The sequence below is a fragment of the Excalfactoria chinensis genome, chromosome 22 (genome assembly GCF_039878825.1).
Source record: "Excalfactoria chinensis isolate bCotChi1 chromosome 22, bCotChi1.hap2, whole genome shotgun sequence".
NCBI classification, from domain to species: domain Eukaryota; kingdom Metazoa; phylum Chordata; class Aves; order Galliformes; family Phasianidae; genus Excalfactoria; species Excalfactoria chinensis.
In genome coordinates this window covers 4,671,637-4,689,053 of record NC_092846.1, presented here as the reverse complement: position 1 = coordinate 4,689,053, position 17,417 = coordinate 4,671,637, and the positions used below count along the sequence as shown (strand labels likewise).

Here is a 17,417-nt window from a genome sequence, read left to right as displayed (position 1 = left end):
GTAGCCACAGCTCTGCGTCTGCTGTGAGTCAATTAGCAGGAGTGGGGCAATTAATGCAGCAGCTGCTCAGCTCCATAAGCAGCCGCTGCCCTCCCCGCACGGGACAAGAAGGACTCGAGCTCCCCGTGAAGGGATCACCATTTATTCCTTTCAAACGTTACAATAGAACCCAGACAGCCTTATTTGTTTCCTTCTTTTCTCTTCCTCCAGGAGTTAGAAAACTGCGGATCCTGTTGTGGCCATTAAAAAAATTATTTACAGAGGAGACAGCATCGCTTCACATCGTACAGCGGGCAGCACCACGACCCCCCCAGCCCCCACCGCAGCAGAATGAAACACAGCACTTACAGAGCGTTACGGTTTTTAAGCCAGGAGTGAAGAGTTGATCATAAAACCAACCGACCAACCCCAGCCACCAACCAGCCCGGGCGGATCAGCTCGAAAAGCACTCGGGTTCTATAAAAAAAAGAGCGAAATACTTGGAATGAACGACGGCAGAACCGGGGGGTGTCGATGGAGGATCCGAGCGGTGCGGGGCTCCGGGCTCCCACCGACTGTAAATCCCAGCTCTGGCCGCGGGCCGGGATGTGGCTGCAGCTGTCGGGGCTCGGCGGCTCCGAGCGGTGCCGGGGGGTTGGGGAGGAGGCCCCGAGGTGGGGGGTGGGCTCAGGGAGCGCCGTCAGTTCTGCGTCGGATGGGCGGTGTGGGAACGGCAGAGTCCGTGCGCGGGGTCACGGGGCTGAAGGGGCAATTAGTCTTAGGGCGGCGCGGGGCTCTACTCCTCCTTCTGCTCCGCCGCCGCCGTGGGCTCGGCCGCCGTGGGCTCGGGGGGCTGCTGGGCGGCGGCCGCGTCCCCCCGGGTCTCCGCGGGCGGCTTCTCCTCCTCCTCGCCCTGCCCTCCGTCGGCCCCTTTGGGCTCGGCCCCGCTCTGCCCCTCGCCGCTCCGCTCCTCCTGGGGGGCGGTTCCGCTGCCGGGGTCCTCCTCCGCTTTGGGCTCCGCTTTGCTCTGCTCCTCCGTGGGTGAGGACGCGGCCGAGTCTCCGTCGTCCTTCTTGTTCTTCCGGAAGGAGATCCCGCTCAGCTTGAAGGATTTCTTGAAGGAGAACTTCTTCTTCTTCTTGGGGGTCTCTTTGGGGGCCGCGGCGCCTTCGGGCTTCGCTTCCCCGCCGTCTGCGGGCGGTGCCGGCTCGATGGTGTCCTCACCGCCCGCCCCGCCCGTGCCGTCCTCGCGGGGGGGTTCGGCGGAGCCGGCGCCGTTGAGGGGGGGCGTCGGGTCACCCCCCGCTTTAGGCGTCATGTCCCCGTTGAGCCGCACGTGGCCGTTCTCCTGCGGGAGCAGCGCAGCGTTAAGCGCGGCCGAGACCCCCAGCCCGCATCCCTCAGCCGCGGGGCCGCCGAACCGAGGCGCGGGGGAGGAGGGGGGTCCCACCGGGAGGGGGGTCGTCGCGCGGCCACCGGGGGGCGCCCGCGCTCCGTCCCCGCTCCATCCCACCCCAGGGGCGCGGCCGCGGACGGAACCCCGCGCGGTACCGGGGCGCGGCTCGGGGGCGGCGGGCGGTGCCGCATCGCTCGGTGCCCCCCGGCCTCACTGCCTCAGCCTCCCCTCCTCTCCATCCATCCATCCATCCATTCTTCCTTTCCTTCCTCCCTCCCCCCTTCCCCACCGCCGCCTTTGTCCGCCCGCCCCCACGGGGCCCCCGCCTCTCCCTACCTGCCCGTTGGCTTTGGAGGGCTCAGCGACGGCTGCGTTCTCCCCCGGTGGGTCGCTGCCCTCCGCCTTGGCCGCCTTAGAGCCCTGGCTGCCCATGGTGCGGCGCGGACCCCCCACCCCCCCGCCGCGGCGGTGCGAGCGGCGCCGAGAGGCAGTGGGCAGAGCCCCCCACCGCCGCCGTAATAAGGAGCGGGGAGGGGGCGGGACGTTGTACCGAGACCGCCCCTGGGGCGGGGGGACAGGGCTGAGCCACCGCCCCGGTGGGGTCGGGGGTGTGAGACGGCCGTCGGCCACCTCGACGGCGGGGGGGCGGTGGGGAGGGGGAGCAGAGGGTGACTCCTGGAGGGTCCTCTCTCTTCACGGCTCCGTCGCTCCCCAGGACGGTCCCGTCACCCTTTTGTCGCTGCCCCACCGCCCCTGGGAGCCGCTTCCACCCCCCCGCCCCATCTGCCCCTCCGGAAGTTCCCTCAGGGACAGAACCAGAAGTTACACCCCAACCCCCCCCCGATACGACCCCGTGGTTTTATTTGTTGCTTTCTTTCTCTTTTCTCGCTTCCCGGAAAGGGGGAATTTAGGAGAAGGGTGACGAAGGTGATGGCCGCGCTGAGGGTCCGTGCTCTGCAGTGCGGCCCCATTTCCAGCACAGAACGGGGCCGGCTCAGAGTGGAGCCCTGCGGTGCTTTGGGCCGCGTTCAGCTCACCTGGCACCCAGGTACCACGGCTCTGAGCCCAAAGGTGAAAGGTTCGGGGTCCCCAAAGTGTGCTCGTTGGGGCCACGCGGGGTGGTGAACCAAAGCTGCAGCAGAGCCCCCAGAGAGGGCACCAACATGCAAGAAACACACCCAGCACCCAACCCCAGCCCCAACCCCAGCCCCAGCCCAAACCTAGCCCCCCACCTGCAACACCCAGCACCCATTTCCAGCCCCCAACCCCAGCTGCACCCCGCAGCATCAAGGCCGGCATCTCCAGGGGGTGGAAAAAACAACAACAAAGTGCTGCTGTGTGCGCTCCGCCAACAAGGTCATGTTTTGTCTCCAGCCTTCCTCCTCCCCCCGGCGCTCATCAGCTCAGCCCTGCTGGAGCAAAATCCCTCTGTTCATTAAAACAGGCGGCATCTTCCTCAATGACTTTTGGGTGCCAATTGATGAAGCCTTTGGCCGGTTGTCGGGCAGCTGCTGCTGCTGGAGCCATTCAGGAGCTGTGGGGAAGGCAGGAAGGGGGATGAGGGGATGCAGAGTGTTCCCCAAGTTGATCCACTCTTGGTTTTCGAGCACAGCGAAGCTGCCTGCTTCGGCCCAACTGAGCCCATTGAATCGGTCCCTGGAGGCACTGAGCCTCACGTATTTGATCTCAAGCTCCAGCCCATTGGGGAGCAAAGCCCCCAGACGGAGCGCCCCGGTTCTGACCCACCTGATCCCACCCAGTGCTCACCGTGGGGATGCTGCGCTCAGTGCTGTGATGGAGGAGTCGTGGGGCCGTTCCAGGGGTTACCAGGAGGGATCCTGGGGTTGGGGCTGCTGCCCATCTCTGCTGTGTGTTGGTGGAGGGGAGAAAGTGCTTCTCAGCGCTGCTGCCCTGCGATCAGAGCACGGAGCTGAAGGGACGGAGGTGACACTCCGTGTGGGTGCAGGTCGTGGTGCAGCCCCCACCAGAAGAAAGGCAGAAAATCCCACGTGTGCTTTCCTGGCACCTTTCATCTCACAGCACGCGCTGCTCTCAGCCCCATCTTCCCTTGAGATCCTCCTCCTGCAAAGCTGTGGCACAAACTGAGCCCAAGGGCTCCGTGCCACCTCCTGGGCTCTGGGAAGCGGTGGGGATTTGCAGATTATGGGGCTGTTTGCTCCCCAGCAGATGGACAGGCAGCCAAATCTGTCTGCTCCTGCCCAGAGGGCCCCGGGAGGAGAGATCTTCACTGATGTTGTTTTCCACTTTCCAGACCTACTTGAACCTCTTACTGATTATTCATTTACTGGGTGCTAAGAGCTGACAGCCTGCAGGACACGGCTGTGCTGCCCCAGCAGGAGGGGGTACCCCCACCCCACCCAGCGCCCCCCTGCCCACCCCAACACCGACTGTCACAGACTGCTGGATCAGGGAGCAATTGCCATACAGCCCTTAATGGGCCCCCCCAGCAGGGACAGCCAGCAGTGCTGGGAATCAAGCAGAGGGATTTCCATATTGATTTATAAATAGTGAAGGAATTGGCTAATTAGAGCTCTTCTGGGGAGAGAATTCCAGCAGGGAGAGTGCAGAGGGACGGGGAGGGCTGCTGGCAGAGCTGTGCATCCCATGGTGGAACGAGTCCATGGGGTGGGCTGGGGGCTGCGCTGCATTTCACCACGTGTCACCACGTGTCACCAAGTGCCACCAAGTGTCACCAGGTCCGTGTGCTCCCCAGCTCAGACTGCCCGGCCCGTGGGGATGTATCCAGATACAGGAGGAAAAGCTGCCTGGTGTGGTACCAGGGAACGTCAGGGGGAAGGGGTCAGCACGGACAGGAGGGGGAGGTGGTGACGAGGGCTTTTCTGTCCCTCCTAAGAGCAGACATCTGCCACCTCCAAACCTGTGACCAACTGCTGAGCCCCCGCTGAGCCCCCCCCTGCTGCCTGCAACTGGGAAGGGAGGTCCTGGGCCCCAGCGGGGTCTGCTCAGGTCCTTCCATCACTCTCATCCTACCCTGGGTTACCCCATCCCCTGTTGTGTGCTGGGGCGCTGCTGTGGGGCCGGGTCCCTGCTGCTCTCCCAGAGCTGGTTTTGAATCTGTCCTGCCCTGGGAAAGGCTCCAGCCCGGGAGGCTGCAGCGAGGTGCTGACTTCCCATAGAAACACATAAAAGGGCCCGTTCTTGTATTTGCCAGAGGCCTGTCATTTTTGGTTGTGAAGATCCCATGGCAACCGGTGCCTTGTGTAACTGCGTCTTCTATTTCTGGGGTTGCTTTTCACTTTGCTAACATCCTCCTCTCATCCCCCTGTCCTGCCCATACCCCATTTCCCACACCCCATATCCTGGGAGCACAGCTCTGTGCAGGCTGTGCCCCTTTGCCATGCACATCCCCAGAGCCACCTCTCTCATGTCCCAACCATTCAGGGCTGATTAACTGACCCTGGGCTGTGTGTGCCCACTTTGGCCAGGCAATGAGCGCAGGGTGCTGCCAGCTTTGTGTGGAGGGGAAAGGCTGTGTCCTGCCAGAGGGTGGCTGAGCACAGGGACTGAGCTGAGAGTGTGCTTTGGAGCTCCATCCTCGCTGGAAGGGAAGTTTATAATGGAAACAAAAGCCTCTCTCTGTCCAAGCACAGCTTTTCCCATCCCGTTTCCTCCGGAGGTGCCAGGAGTGCATGCCCACAGCTGCCAGTGAGGAAGCTGGAGGTGGTGCTGGGTCCAACCCCACCATGGGGACCAGAGCGGGGTTGTGGTGCAGTCCCTGGGTGGGCTCAGCCCCCATCATCTCTCCCCACTTTTGCCCCAAAGGACCTTGGAGTGGGGTTGTGATGCCCACAGTGCCATCATCCCTATGGGGTCCTGTGTGTAACTGGCACGGGCTGAGCACAGGCACGGCGACACAAGTCCCGTGCATCCCACACCAACGCAGCCCCCTGTCCCAGGCGGCCACCACCAGTGCAGACCCCAAGGCCAACCCTCGGTCCTGGTGCTGCACCCCCGGAGATGGACGGCGGTGACCGGGCCGGGGACAGGAAAGCAGCGCTGGGATGCTGCAGTCCCTGCCCCCAGCGCTGGCGATGTATGGGCCCCTTTCTCCCGGGCAGTCAATGTGTCTTTTTGTTGCGCTGCTGGGTTTTGATGCCTGCGAGCAGGGACAGACAATACGTCGCATTGTTCCCTTTCAGCAACATCTGACGGCCGGGCAGAGAGAGGCCAGCGAGGAGTGGGGGAAGGGCAGCGGGGCCGCGGGGCTGCGAGCTGCGGGGCTGCGAGATGTGGGGCTGCGGGGGACGGGAGGCGCAGTGCCGAGATGCCGATGTCGGTGCATTTCTGGGTGCAGCCCTGGGTGCGATTCCCAGCGCAGCGGCTCCGGGGCCGGACGGGAGCTCGATCCTCTGGGCAGCCGCGGGAGGAGCGGTGGGAAATCACACGGCTGGAATCGGCAGCAACTTTCCATCAGAAATCCCCTCCTTCCCCGATCCCCGCCTGGATTGCTTCACTGCCATTAGCAGAATTCCCCTCCGCCACAGAGCAGAACCGGTCGCGTTCCCGAGGCCACGGATCGGGCTCTGCCTGCGGGCCGGGGGAGCTCGGAGACCCCGCTGTGGGCCGAGGGGGGGGGGCCAGGAGCCCATCGTGGCGCTCGGTCTGTCGGCCCCCCACGCGCCCCCCGCCCACCTCCACGGCTCCGGACAATGGAGCCGGGTTGGGGTCGGCAGCCGCGAGTCGGGGTCGGGTGGCGGGTGGGGGCCGCGGCGGCGTGGGGGGGCTGCGGGGCCTCCCCACCCCCACCCGCGCGTTGCACCGCAGATGCATTTCGCCCAGACTTGCATGGCCGTAACCATGGCAACCGCTGCTCGGCGGCGGCATCCCAACGGGGATGGGGGCGGAGGGCTGAGAGGGGACGGGGGGGGGGGGAGGAGAACGGGGACGGGGTTGTGGCGCTGTGCCGGGGCTGCCGCTGCTGCGGGGCGGGCGTCACACTGGGACGGGATCGGGGGGCGCAGAGCTGGGCACGGGGCGGGTTCAGCCCGTGGTTGGGTTCGCCCCATCCCAGCTGCGCTGTTGGCGCTCATCCCACTGCAAACCCCGCGTGTCCGTGCCGTGGCACAGCTGTGCAAAGCGCTGCTGTGCAGGTGTGTGCGCCATCGGAGCAGCAGCGCGGTGGGAAGCGGCTCCGTTCCCCCCCCCCCCTTATCAGCCCGGGCTGTTTGCAGTCTCGCTGCCGTCCCATCCCACCTTTGTCCCCGCGTTAACCTTTAACCACGCGGCCCTCCTGCAGCCGCACCCGCAGCCCCGCACGCCGCCATCCCGCAGCTCGGCGCCGCACGGAGCCGTGCCCTCAAACACGGCGCGGGGCTGCCCGCATCCCTCCGCGTTCGGCTGCAACCGGCTCCCGGAGCTGCCGGGGATGGAGCAGTCGCTGCCGCAGGGTTCGGCCCCTGGCGCTGCTCCACACCCCGAACGGCACCAGCAGCCCCACGGCTTTGGCAGCGGAGCGGCTCAGCTGGAGAGAAGCCTCCAGCGCTGGAGTGACCCACTAACCCCCTTCTCCTGAAAAATGCATGAAATGCAGCTCGCTGCCTCCAGGGACACGCGCACACCCACGTGCACTGGGGCGCATTCGCGGCACGGCAGAGCTCGGCGTGTGCACCGGGGAGGGCTGAGCAGTGAGCAGTGAGCAGTGAGCAGTGAGCAGTGAGCAGTGAGCATTGAGCAGTGAGCAGTGAGCAGTGAGCAGTGAGCATTGAGCAGTGAGCAGTGAGCAGTGAGCAGCAGTGAGCAGTGAGCAGTGAGCAGTGAGCAGCAGTGAGCAGTGAGCAGTGAGCAGCGCACGGCCCCGCTCCGGATCTGGGGTACCATGAGGTGTCTGCTCACCCCCCCTTCACTGCCGCCGGGCATCCCGAGCACCCCCACCCTGCAGACGGCCCTGCAGGATGGCTGCCGTGCTCGGGATGGAGCTGCCTGAACCCAGATCCCACCCTGCCGTCCCCAGCAGCCGTGCCTGGAGCGGAGCTGTGCCGGATCCCTCAGCTGACAGCAGAGCGCTGCGCCCACCGCCCAGCCACCAGTGCAGCCCTGACCTCATTTCTTCTCCTCTGCATTAATACAGCACGACCAGATGGCTGCGAGCCCCAGCGTGTGGGAGCTGGGGCTGCAGGGTGGGGGGCAGCTCGGGGGGTGCCCTTGGTCCCATTGCTGTGGGCGCTGCGGGGTCAGCAGATTCCTGCTTCGTTTGGCTGGTTTGAATCTGGTGCATTTGCACGGCTGACGTGGTGGTGCATTAAAGGACTGGACTGTGTGCGGCTCTGCTCCATTGCGGGTGCAGCTCAAGCAGCAGCAGCCGTGCCCCACAGAGCTGTGCCTGCCAGTGTGTGCAGCTCCATGTGCCGGAGGGGTCTGGGGGGGATGGAAGGCCGAGCAAAACGAGGAGCTGTGTGTGTGGCTGCAGCAGCACAGGGTGGTGTTCGTGGCTCCACGTGGGGCTGCAGATGTGGGTGGGGGCCGTGGGAATGCAGCCGAGGTGCAGAGTGGTGGTGGTGGTGGTGGTGGTGGTGGTGGGGAGGGCAGGAGGGGGGTCTCTTTGGGTGTGGAAGGGGGAGAGGAAGCAGCAGCGGGACCAGAACATTTCTGAGTCCTTTTGGAAATCCCTGCGGCTTCCTGTGTGGTGCAGCTCATGGTTGTAGGGCAGCAAAGTGGAGGAAGAGCTTGAATCATCCGCAGGAAACCTCATGGCTGCACTCCAGCGTGGCTGCCCTGCACCGTGCCCCCGTCCTGCTCACCCCTCCCACGTCATCCCCCCCCCCCCCCCCGGGGCTCACAGCATTACGGTGAGCTCGGCTTCCTGCAGCTGTGTGTGCACGGGGACACGGCTGCACCTTCTGCTTGGCTGCACAGCTGCACGAGTGCACACGGGTGGGTGAGAAAGGGACGTCTGCGTTTCCAGCACGGCCTCTCCCAGCAATGGGCACACGGAGCCCCGGGGCAGCACTGCAGCCTTCTTAGCCCGATTCCTGGTTCTGTTTCACATCAGCCCGGTGCTCCGGTGCCAGCCAGGTGGCAGAGGAATCGGTCTCTCCGGCTAATTAACATAAATTGACACTGACTAATTAACCATCCCAGCTCATTAGAGCCCGCATTGCTGCGGCGCTGGGAGCAGCAGAGCCCTCGTTGCCCCGGGGGTGGGTGGAAGCTGCACAGCCGCGCTCTGCCCCGCGCTGAACAGCAGCGCCCCCGCCCCATCCCCTCGGAGCACGGCAGCCCCCCATCCCACTGCCCTCAGCGGGGCAGCAGCAACGAGCTCAGCCCTGATCTCTTTATTCCCGGCTGGAACCAGCCTGGTGCTGTCACCTGGGGATGGGGGCACAGGTGGGGTCGTGCTTTGGAACGGTGGGAGGGTGGCCGGCTCATGAGCTGTGGGATCACTGCACCCCGCCTGGGAACGCAGCGCTGCGACCCCCGGGGAGGGCTGAGCCTGCAGTGGGAGGTGACACCACAAATGACACCAGCGGTGACACCGCCAGCGTCACCTGCACGGCGATGGGCGGCCCCGGTGAGCAAAGCCTGCGTCAGCACGGTGTGACACAGAGCCGTGCCCTGGGACGGGGCTGCAGGCAGCGCCCTGAGCAGAGCCGGAGCGGGGGGGGGGGCTCCGTGCTGCGCTGACACCCACAGCGGGAAGGAAAAGGAAATTCCGAGCTTCCCTCCTCGCTCGGGGTTTTGGCTGCCCGGGAAGTGGGGCCCCGGGCAGGTCCCATCCTGCCCTGCAGTGTCACGGCCCCCCCCCGGGCCACCCCCACCCTCACCCCCACCCCCCCCTCTTCCCAGCGGCTGAATCACAGCGCTGCGCCCGACCGGTTGATGGGAACGGCCCCGTGGGGCGGCGGTGCCATCCCAGCACTGCGCAGCACAAGGGGGGATGGATGGGGCTGTGCTGGTGCCCCCACCTCGCTCACTGCTCCCCCCCCCCCAGCGCCAGTCCGTGCTCAGTGGATTGACAACTGGGTCAGCGGGAGATCCCCCAAAGTGGCCGCAATCAGGAGCTGCCGCTGATCGGCCGCACGCCCGGGGGGGACGCGCTCCGGTCGATCTGTGAAGCGCTGAAATGGAAGGAAGCTGGGAATGCTGGAACGTGGGGACCCGGCTCCATCCAGCTGAGCTGTGCGCTCCTGTGCAGGGTGAGCCCGGCTCCTGGTGGGGACCGACCGTCCACCCATCCGTCCGTCCGTCCCTCCATCCACGTCTCCTCTGTTTGATCCATCTCTCGGCCCACTCATCCCTCAACACAGCCACCCATCCTCGGGACAGGATGGAGGACAGCAGCACGTCGGGGACGGGCAGCAATGGGGAATGTGGATAAATGGAACGTGCCCAGGAGTGGGGTGGGATCCAGGGGGAAGGAGCTGCCACACGCCGGGCCGTGGGCTCAGCAGCAGCACAGAGGATGGAGCTGTTAAATATTTATAGGTAGCTGGGCAAAATGGCAGCGGAACGGAGCTGGAGGGGGCGGGGGGAGGGAGCGCGTCGCTGCTCTCCCTGTGGCCCATCTGGCCCCACAGAGCTGCAAATCACCATCTGCTCCCAGGGCGGCCCCGAGCCGTGACCAGCTCCATCCCACCGCTCGGGGCCGGGCTGGTGGCGCTGCTCCCTCGGCTGCGCCCATCTCGCTCCGGAGCTCCCCGCTCACCCATCGTCAGTCCCGGTGCGGGGCTCGGGGAGCGCAGCATCCATCCCCGCTCCTCCCCACGCTCTCCGCTCCCCGGTGTGAGCTCGTTCAGATGTGAAAATGAGGGCGTATGTCTGCGTGTGTTTAATTGCTAACGGGGACCCACACGCGAATTCAGGGCTGCCAATTAAGGCAGGTCCCGCTGGCTCAGGACGGCGCCTCGTGGGCCGCGTCCTGCCCCGCTTTCGGCCGGTTGAGCCCTGGGCAAGGTCGGGTGTGAGGGCCGCAGCTGTTATTGCTGCGCCTGGACGCCCGCAGCCGCTCCCCGAGGGATCCTCGTTACCTGCGGCAAAGCTGCCCCTGCAGCCGGCCCTAATCCCGGGATTAGGGGGCGGCAGACGGAGCCCCGACCCGCGGCTCACCGGGACCCGGGGGGCAAAGTCCCCGCCCGGGGCCGGCGACGCTCCGGCTGCTCCCAGGGGAATTCCCGGCCGGGATCTCCCCGGGGACGCGCTGGGGAAAGGAAAGCCCCGCAGCTCGAGGCGTGATTCAGAGGGAAGGAGAAGCGCTCCCCGTGTTCCCCACTCTCCCCACGCTCCCCGCGCTCCCCGCGCTCGGAACGACCCGGCCCCGCCGCTCCCGCTCGGTGAAGGCGGTCGGGGCGCAGCGCAGCGGCCCGTCGTGGTGCGGGTGTCGCGTTGGCGGCTCCGCGGTGCTCGGGACGCAAATCGCGGTTCGGCTCCGCTCGGGCCGAGCAGAGGGCGGCGGGCGGCCCCATCCCCCACCCGTAGGGCGGCTCCGGGGGTCGCGGCCGGGCCGGGGGATGAGGGGGGGGTCCGGGAGGAGCCGAACGACGGGGGGAGGGGAGGGGGAGGGACGCGTCTGCACGGCGAGAGCCCCACGGCTGCGTGCTAACCCCAGGGCAGCGCTCAATGGGAGGAAGGAAATCCTCATCCTCGGGAAAGGCCGAGCGCGGCCGCTTCCGCGCCGTGGGGAGAGGAGGGGGCTGCGGGCACCGAGAGCCGAGCCGGGCTCAGCCCCGCGCCCTTCTCCTTTCCTTTCCTTTCCTTTCCCCGCTCCCTCCTCCTCCTCCCGCCGCCCTTCGCCCCCCAGCGGCTCCCGGCGCCGCCCCCCGCCCCGCACACGCTGCCGCAGCTCCGCGCTCTCCGAGCGCCCCCTGGCGGCGGCTCCTAAAGGCACCGAGCTGGGACGTGCGGCTGCATCCGATCCCCGTCCCCATCCGGCACAGCTGCAGCTCTGCCGGGAGCAGCACCCCCACATCCCACAACGCAGCACTGGTATCACGGGCTCCTCACACCCCCCGGGACTCCATGAAACAAACACACCGACAGCTGCTGGGAGTAAAAAAATATGGTTTTTCCTTTTAATTACATCAGTTATCAAAGAAAAAAAAAAACAAAACACCAAAAAGCAGTGGTAACAAAAATACAAAGCTCTGAGGGCTCCTCGTTTGTTCTGCAATCAGTCAGTTTAGCTTCTGCTCTGAGTCCCTGCTGGCAGAGTACGAGTAGGCCTTGCCCAGCACCAGCCGGTCCCGCAGCAGCTTGAAGAAGGCGTAGTAATTGCTGAAGAGGATCAGAGCCAACGAGATGGTCTGGTGCCACTTCTCGGAGGAGATCAGCGAGTAAAGCTGGTAGAAGATGACGGCTCCTTCCAGCAGGATCAGGATGTTGAGGATCCTCAGAGGTTTGCTGAAAAAGAACTGGAGGAGAAGCTGCAGTGAGGCTGCAGTGAGGCTGCAGTGAGGCTGCAGTGAGGCTGCAGTGAGGCTGCAGTGAGGCACAGAGCAACAGCAGACCCTCCCAGCTCTGCTTTAGGGCAGGCACAGCTCGGAGTGCTGCCCTGCCAGGACCAGCCCCACACACAGCCCTGGGATGGGGCAGAGCCTCCCTCCTGCCAGCACTGAAGGCAGAGCAGCACTGACGTGTCCCCGCACACCTGCAGGCAGCTCTGCTGCTCACAACTCAGCTCCCAGAAGGAAATGGGATCTTACGTGGAAGCGGAAGTGCGAGACGTCCGACGGCACCGCCACGTTGTAGTGACCCACAGCCTTGTACACGTTCTTGCTGTGTTTCACCAGCACTCCCTGCGGCCACATGCACTCCTCCGTCCACCTGCAGTGAGACAAGCAGAGGGCTCTAATGTCTGCCCACAGAGCGGGACACAGCCTGAGGGGGATCTGCTGCCTTCAGCTGGGGGACACCCAGCTTTGTGCTGCAGTGAGCTGCGGCCATTTGTTAAGCAAAAAGAAGAGAGAGACACAGCTGGAATGCAAAGCTCCCTGCCCAGCCTCCAGACAAGGAAGGGGATAAAAGCAAAGCTCCAGCCCTCGTCCCAGGGGAGCTCCTTACTGGTGCTGCAGCACGTTGGAGCAGAGGGCCGGATCCACCTTCTGCCAGCAGCCCAGGTGTGCTGCAGCTTTGTGCAGCAGGTCGCAGTAGCGCGCAGGTAAGAGGTACTGCATCAGAATCACTGATGTGCTGATGGAAACCAGCAGGAAGAGCTCGCAGGACCAACGTTTGTCGTAGTACTGAGTGTTCTGCGGGGGGACCAGAAGGATGCGTGACAGTGTTTGGACAGGCTCACCCAACGCAGCCATCAAAACACGGCAGGTAAAGGAAGGGCTTTTCACACTGCTAGCAATTCTGCTCCTACAAGAGGCGCCCACATAACATGGCTGCTGTGCAGCTCCTGCACACACCGTGCTTCCCACCACCCAACATGGGGAGGTTGTTCCTAAGGTGCACACAGCCCTCTAACCCTCCCACGTCCCAGCCAAACAAGAGCCACACATCCCTAACCCAGCACCCCCCAGTCCTCCCCAACTGGTCTCATACTGGGAGGGGTTGGGGTGACACCCCGACCCACCTTCACGAACCAGACTGGCACAAAGGCCACGTAGTAGGCACTGAGCATGGAGCTCACCAGCACCTCTTTCATCCGCCAGTTAAAGTCCATCTTCAGGTATTCCACTTCATTTCGGATGAGATCTGGGGAGAGGCAGCAGGCGTGAGTGGGCATCGCCTCCATGCCGTACATCTGCCGTGTGTGCTGCTTCCAGGTTTCCTTCAGGACTGTCAGGTAGTCTCTGCCCCTGAAGTTCACCTCGCTGGTGTCTCTGGGGCCAATGTTGGCCACCTGGGAGAAGAGGTTTGTCTTCCGAAAGTCACAGTTCAGCTGGAGGAAGGGAATGTACATGCCAAACCTGCAGCAGCGGAGCACAGAAACGTGGTTACTTCCTACCAGCACTGCAGGCAAAACCTGAGTGTGCTACGTGCACACCAGCAGCACAGTGACTGCAGCCCACACTGACCCCAGGAAGGAGCTTCATCAATACAACCTCAACCACGGGGCAACCCAGGGCAGCCTCACCCACGTAACACCAAATCTCACATCGTTATGAAGCCTTTCCTCTCTTGTTGTGTCACCATGTGCTTATTTACACTCAAGCTTCACGTCACCCCAGTGACACCCACAGCACTGCAGCACTGTTAGAACTCACACACAAACGTCCAAAGAGATACTTACGGGTAGCAGAGGAACAGGAGATTAAGGAAGGAGTAGGTTCTGAAGAGGTGAATTATTGACCGACACAAACTCCAGCCTGTGCCAGTGAGAACAGCAAAGCGAGTGACCACCAGGAACACGGAGCGGGGCAGGGAGACTTTGCCACTCTGGGAAGCCTGCAGGGAGAGCAGAAAGAGCAGGGCAGAAGGAAGGCATCCGATCCTCCTCCAGCAGCACACAGAGATGGGCGGCACTCCATCTGTAAAGTCAGCATCACACTCATGAAGGGCGAAGGGAAAGGCTTCGTGTGACCCCCACCAGGGCCCTGATCTACAGCACCATCCTGCCCAGCACAACATGCCTCTGCAGCCAGCAGAAACCAAACTACGGCAGCTCCTCCTTGCAGAAAGCTGGAGTCAATAAGAGAACAGGAAAAGAGCCAAACCCGGTTCTTTGCAAGGAATCCAGCAGAAGCTGAGCAGCCTCATTGAGGGAGTAATTCAGAAACGCCTACAGAAGGGCAGTGAGAGCCACGAGCATTGATCCGAGCTGCTCACTTCTGGTCTTCCAATTAGAAAACATGTCCAAGTTTCTGGCTCAGACAGAGCCTGAAATTGAGTGGAACAGGACAGAAAGGCTCCGACCTGCCACAGGGACATTGAGCTCCACGTTCCAGCCAGGAGGGAAGAACGGCTCTGAGATCTGCATGCAGGCTTTACCTCCTTCACAATAGCAACTATCAGGCGACGCGCCAGGACGATCGTAGTCACCGTCAGCACGTTGAAGTCGATAAGGTGAAAATTCTGCAGCAATAAGGAGAAAATGGTTTCACTTCCCACCGGGCAGCAGAAATCCACATTACACAGAGAAGCTCCCAAGACACTCTGCTCCCTTTGGACTCTCTTCCAAGGTCAGGAAGAGAACGCCAAGCAGTGCAGTGCCAGGTGAAAGCCAGGTGAGCAAAACCTCCCGGGCTGTGGAGTCGTGTGCAGTTTGCACACAGCAGAGACAGAAAACATCACGTCTCACAACCCCAAAGCCCTGCAACCATCACAGGCAGCAGCTGCACTTACCAAAGATGTGTGTGAAGGCGGGTGGGACGGCGGGTACCACCACACGGTTTTGTAGATGTTGATGTAGTGGACAAACAGAGCGACCAGATGGCAGAAGAAGAGCTGGAGTTCAAACAACACGCTCCTCTCCACAGGCAGCTCGGGGATCTTACAGTGCCGCAGGGGAATGACAGCCTGAGTTGCCAGAGGTGGGCTGGAAAGCCCTGTACCTGAACCGCTCCTACGAGGCAAAGAGAAGGCAGCGTCACTCCATGAGACACAGCACTGCCCTCCTGCATGCACAGCACGCTGCAAAAGCAGGCAGGGTCAATAGCCACAAACTAGAGGTGTCAGCACCCCAAGGGTTCCTAGAACTGCTGCTACAGCGCAGGGAGAGCAGGAATTTCCCCAGGGAAAGCGAGATTTGGAGCCAGGCCAGTCTACAGCACCAGCTCATTCCATATTGAATCCCTCCTTGAGAGTCAGGTTGAAAAGCTGTGGCTGTGCTGTTCAACCAGAAGCCATTTAATTAACTGCAAGTGTTCAGACCTTGAGTTGCTATTTACATTTCTAAGTGCTTGAACATGAAACACAGAGCAATTAAACAGGAGCCCTTTCTCATTCTTTAACTTCTATTCCACTAATTGTGGAGGAAAAACAAGTTTAGTCAGAGCTGCGTATTCCTGTGGGAGCACGCACACAACCCCAGACACCAGCCCTTTCAATCAGAGGGAAGGGAACTAAGATACACTGATACATCTCTCCTGCTCTGCAGGCTCCACATAACAGCTCACAGGAATCTGGGTGTGGGTTCCAAAGGAATCAGAGCACGAGGTGCCAATCTCCTTCTGAAAACCCCAAATACAAACCCCGGTGGTGTCGGTGTGACTGCAGACTTCTGGCCCAGGGTTAACACTGATCAGTCCATGCTGACTGAGGCTGAGAGCACGAAGTGTGTGAGGGTAACTTCAGGAGCCGAAGCTGCGTGTCCAAAAGCTCCAGATTCTCCACTTGACAAAACGGATTCAGCTCCTCAGGACTGAGGAATCCAGCAATAACCTCCACTGCTGTACCCAGAGCAAGCGCTCCCTTTTCTGTTCCTCTTTAGCTACAGACACGAGGCCTCTTCCACAGCCACATGAAACCAAAGGCTGATTCTGCGAAGCAGCAGCACTGGGTGCATACACACAGATCAGCTCTTAGGTATTCAGAGCACAGGGCTGCACGGACTAATTACCCGGGGTGTGGCTTTGTGCTTCATTACCTACTTAGCGATAAGGCCCGTTGTGCTCTCACAGCACTGGAGGCTCATGCTGGATTGCTCCACTTTCGGTGGCCTTGCAATAACTTGTTTGAATAACTGTATCCACACGCATTCCTTGCCTAAGGTCATAAGCAGGGAGTACGTTAAGATGGGTCTAACATTTGCTCAGCAGTTATAAGGAACCTCCTGCTTACGTAGTTCTGTTTGCTTCTCTTTCCACCTCTCTCCCTCAGAAGCAGAAAGGCAACAAACCAGTCGGGCCAGAACCTGAACCCCCCTCAATGCAGCTGCACATCGGACCGAGCTGATCTCAGCCCTACAAATACCCCACCTGGCACCGGAGACACAACAAGCAGAACTCCGCAGACAGGCGCTGGATGCCCCATTGCTGCTCTCTTCCCTCCCCCGGGCGGTCCCTACACGCTCTGAACGCTCCTGTGGTCTGACAAGGCACCGGGGCACAGCGGAGCCCAGGGGAGGCAGCGGTGTGTGCCAGGAGGCTCGGGAGGCCTCACGTCTCCGTCCGGCCGGGCCGTACCTGGTGCGGGATCGCACGCCCGTGACGGAGGAGCCGGAGGAGTGTCCGGAGCCGGCGGCAGCGCCGGGTTCACAGAGCGGATTCCGGCAGTAGGAGGCGCGGTTGGGGCCCCGCCTTCCCCCGGCCATAACAACGCAGGGCGCGGATGGGCCGCTCCGTGGGGCTTCTCGGCTGCTCACTGCGCCGTCGCGCCTTCAGTCCTTACAACTGAAAGAGAAAAGCTCGTCAGCGGGGATGGGCCCAGGGAAGCGGCTCCGCCCGGCGCTTCTCACCGCGGAGCAGCCCCGCTCATCGCCAGAGCTGGGCCTGGGCTACGGACCCGGACAGACCCGGACAGACCCGGACAGCTCACACAGCTCACACAGCTCACACAGCTCACATTGCTCACACAGCTCACACAGCTCGCACAGCTCGCACAGCTCAGCTCTCACACAGCTCACATTGCTCACAGCTCAGTGTGAGCAGCAGCACGGAGCGGCTCCCCCCGCCCCGCCGCGCTGTCATCCCGCTGCACCGGCACCGCCTCCATTGCTGTCGGTCACTCGGCGGCACGGCGGGCAGCGAACGGAGGAGCTGCGGGGCAGGGCCGGGCAGGGCCGGGGGCTGCGGAGGCCGCGGGCAGCGACCCAGGCCCGGAGCGGCCCCTCAGCGCGTGGGGGCGGGGCTAACAGCGCCTCCCGGCCCCGCCCGCCCCCGGCCTCCTCCTCGCCCCGCTCCGTTCCGTCCCGTTCCGTTCCGCTCCGCCCCGCCCCGTCCCGCCGCCCGCCCTCACCCATCTCCGGCCGCCGCTCAGCCCGCGCAGGGGCACAATATGGCGGGCGGGGCCGGCGGTGGACGGCGGCCGTTAGCGGACAATCCTCCTCAGCGCCGCGCCGCCCGCCCCCCTCAGGCCCCGCCCCCCTCAGGCCCCGCCCCCCTCCGGTCTGGCCCCGCCCCCCCGCCATTCATTCGGGCACGGCGCCGCGGGAACCGGCACCGCGAGGCTCCGCCGCCACATC

The 17,417-nt window shown here is 63.2% G+C and overlaps 2 protein-coding genes across 7 annotated transcripts; both read right to left on the bottom strand.

The window, feature by feature from the left end:
- Window positions 1-126: 126 nt before the first annotated feature.
- Window positions 127-1,884, bottom strand: MARCKSL1 (MARCKS like 1). Its single transcript, XM_072355431.1, has 2 exons — window positions 1,712-1,884; window positions 127-1,327 (listed from the first exon to the last, which is right to left on the bottom strand). Exons 1-2 carry the CDS (start codon window positions 1,805-1,807, stop codon window positions 776-778), a joined length of 648 nt encoding a protein of 215 aa, XP_072211532.1. The 5' UTR covers window positions 1,808-1,884; the 3' UTR covers window positions 127-775.
- Window positions 1,885-11,392: 9,508 nt separating this feature from the next.
- On the bottom strand, window positions 11,393-17,294 carry TMEM39B (transmembrane protein 39B). Of its 6 annotated transcripts, none has more exons than XM_072355405.1 (9): window positions 17,192-17,294; window positions 16,420-16,626; window positions 14,639-14,858; window positions 14,285-14,368; window positions 13,587-13,741; window positions 12,984-13,263; window positions 12,410-12,597; window positions 12,052-12,172; window positions 11,393-11,760 (listed from the first exon to the last, which is right to left on the bottom strand). In XM_072355405.1, the coding sequence occupies exons 2-9, from the start codon at window positions 16,545-16,547 to the stop codon at window positions 11,524-11,526; spliced, it is 1,413 nt and encodes a 470-aa protein (XP_072211506.1). In that variant the 5' UTR covers window positions 16,548-16,626; window positions 17,192-17,294; the 3' UTR covers window positions 11,393-11,523. The 6 variants fall into 6 exon arrangements, with proteins under 6 accessions (XP_072211506.1, XP_072211501.1, XP_072211504.1 ...); XM_072355400.1 differs by having other exon boundaries at window positions 11,395-11,760; window positions 12,927-13,263; XM_072355403.1 differs by lacking the exon at window positions 17,192-17,294 and adding an exon at window positions 16,826-17,178 and having other exon boundaries at window positions 11,395-11,760; window positions 12,927-13,263.
- Window positions 17,295-17,417: the final 123 nt, after the last annotated feature.

Coding starts and splice junctions, on each gene's coding strand:
- MARCKSL1 (XM_072355431.1), bottom strand. CDS start 1,807: ATGGGCAGCCAGGGCTCTAAGGCGGCCAAGGCGGAGGGCAGCGACCCA. Junction 1,328..1,711: donor CCTCCAAAGCCAACGGGCAG/GTAGGGAGAGGC, acceptor CTGCTCCCGCAG/GAGAACGGCCACGTGCGGCT.
- TMEM39B (XM_072355400.1), bottom strand. CDS start 16,547: ATGGCCGGGGGAAGGCGGGGCCCCAACCGCGCCTCCTACTGCCGGAAT. Junction 13,742..14,284: donor TAGTTGCTATTGTGAAGGAG/GTAAAGCCTGCA, acceptor CTCTCCCTGCAG/GCTTCCCAGAGTGGCAAAGT. Junction 13,264..13,586: donor CTCCTGTTCCTCTGCTACCC/GTAAGTATCTCT, acceptor CCGCTGCTGCAG/GTTTGGCATGTACATTCCCT.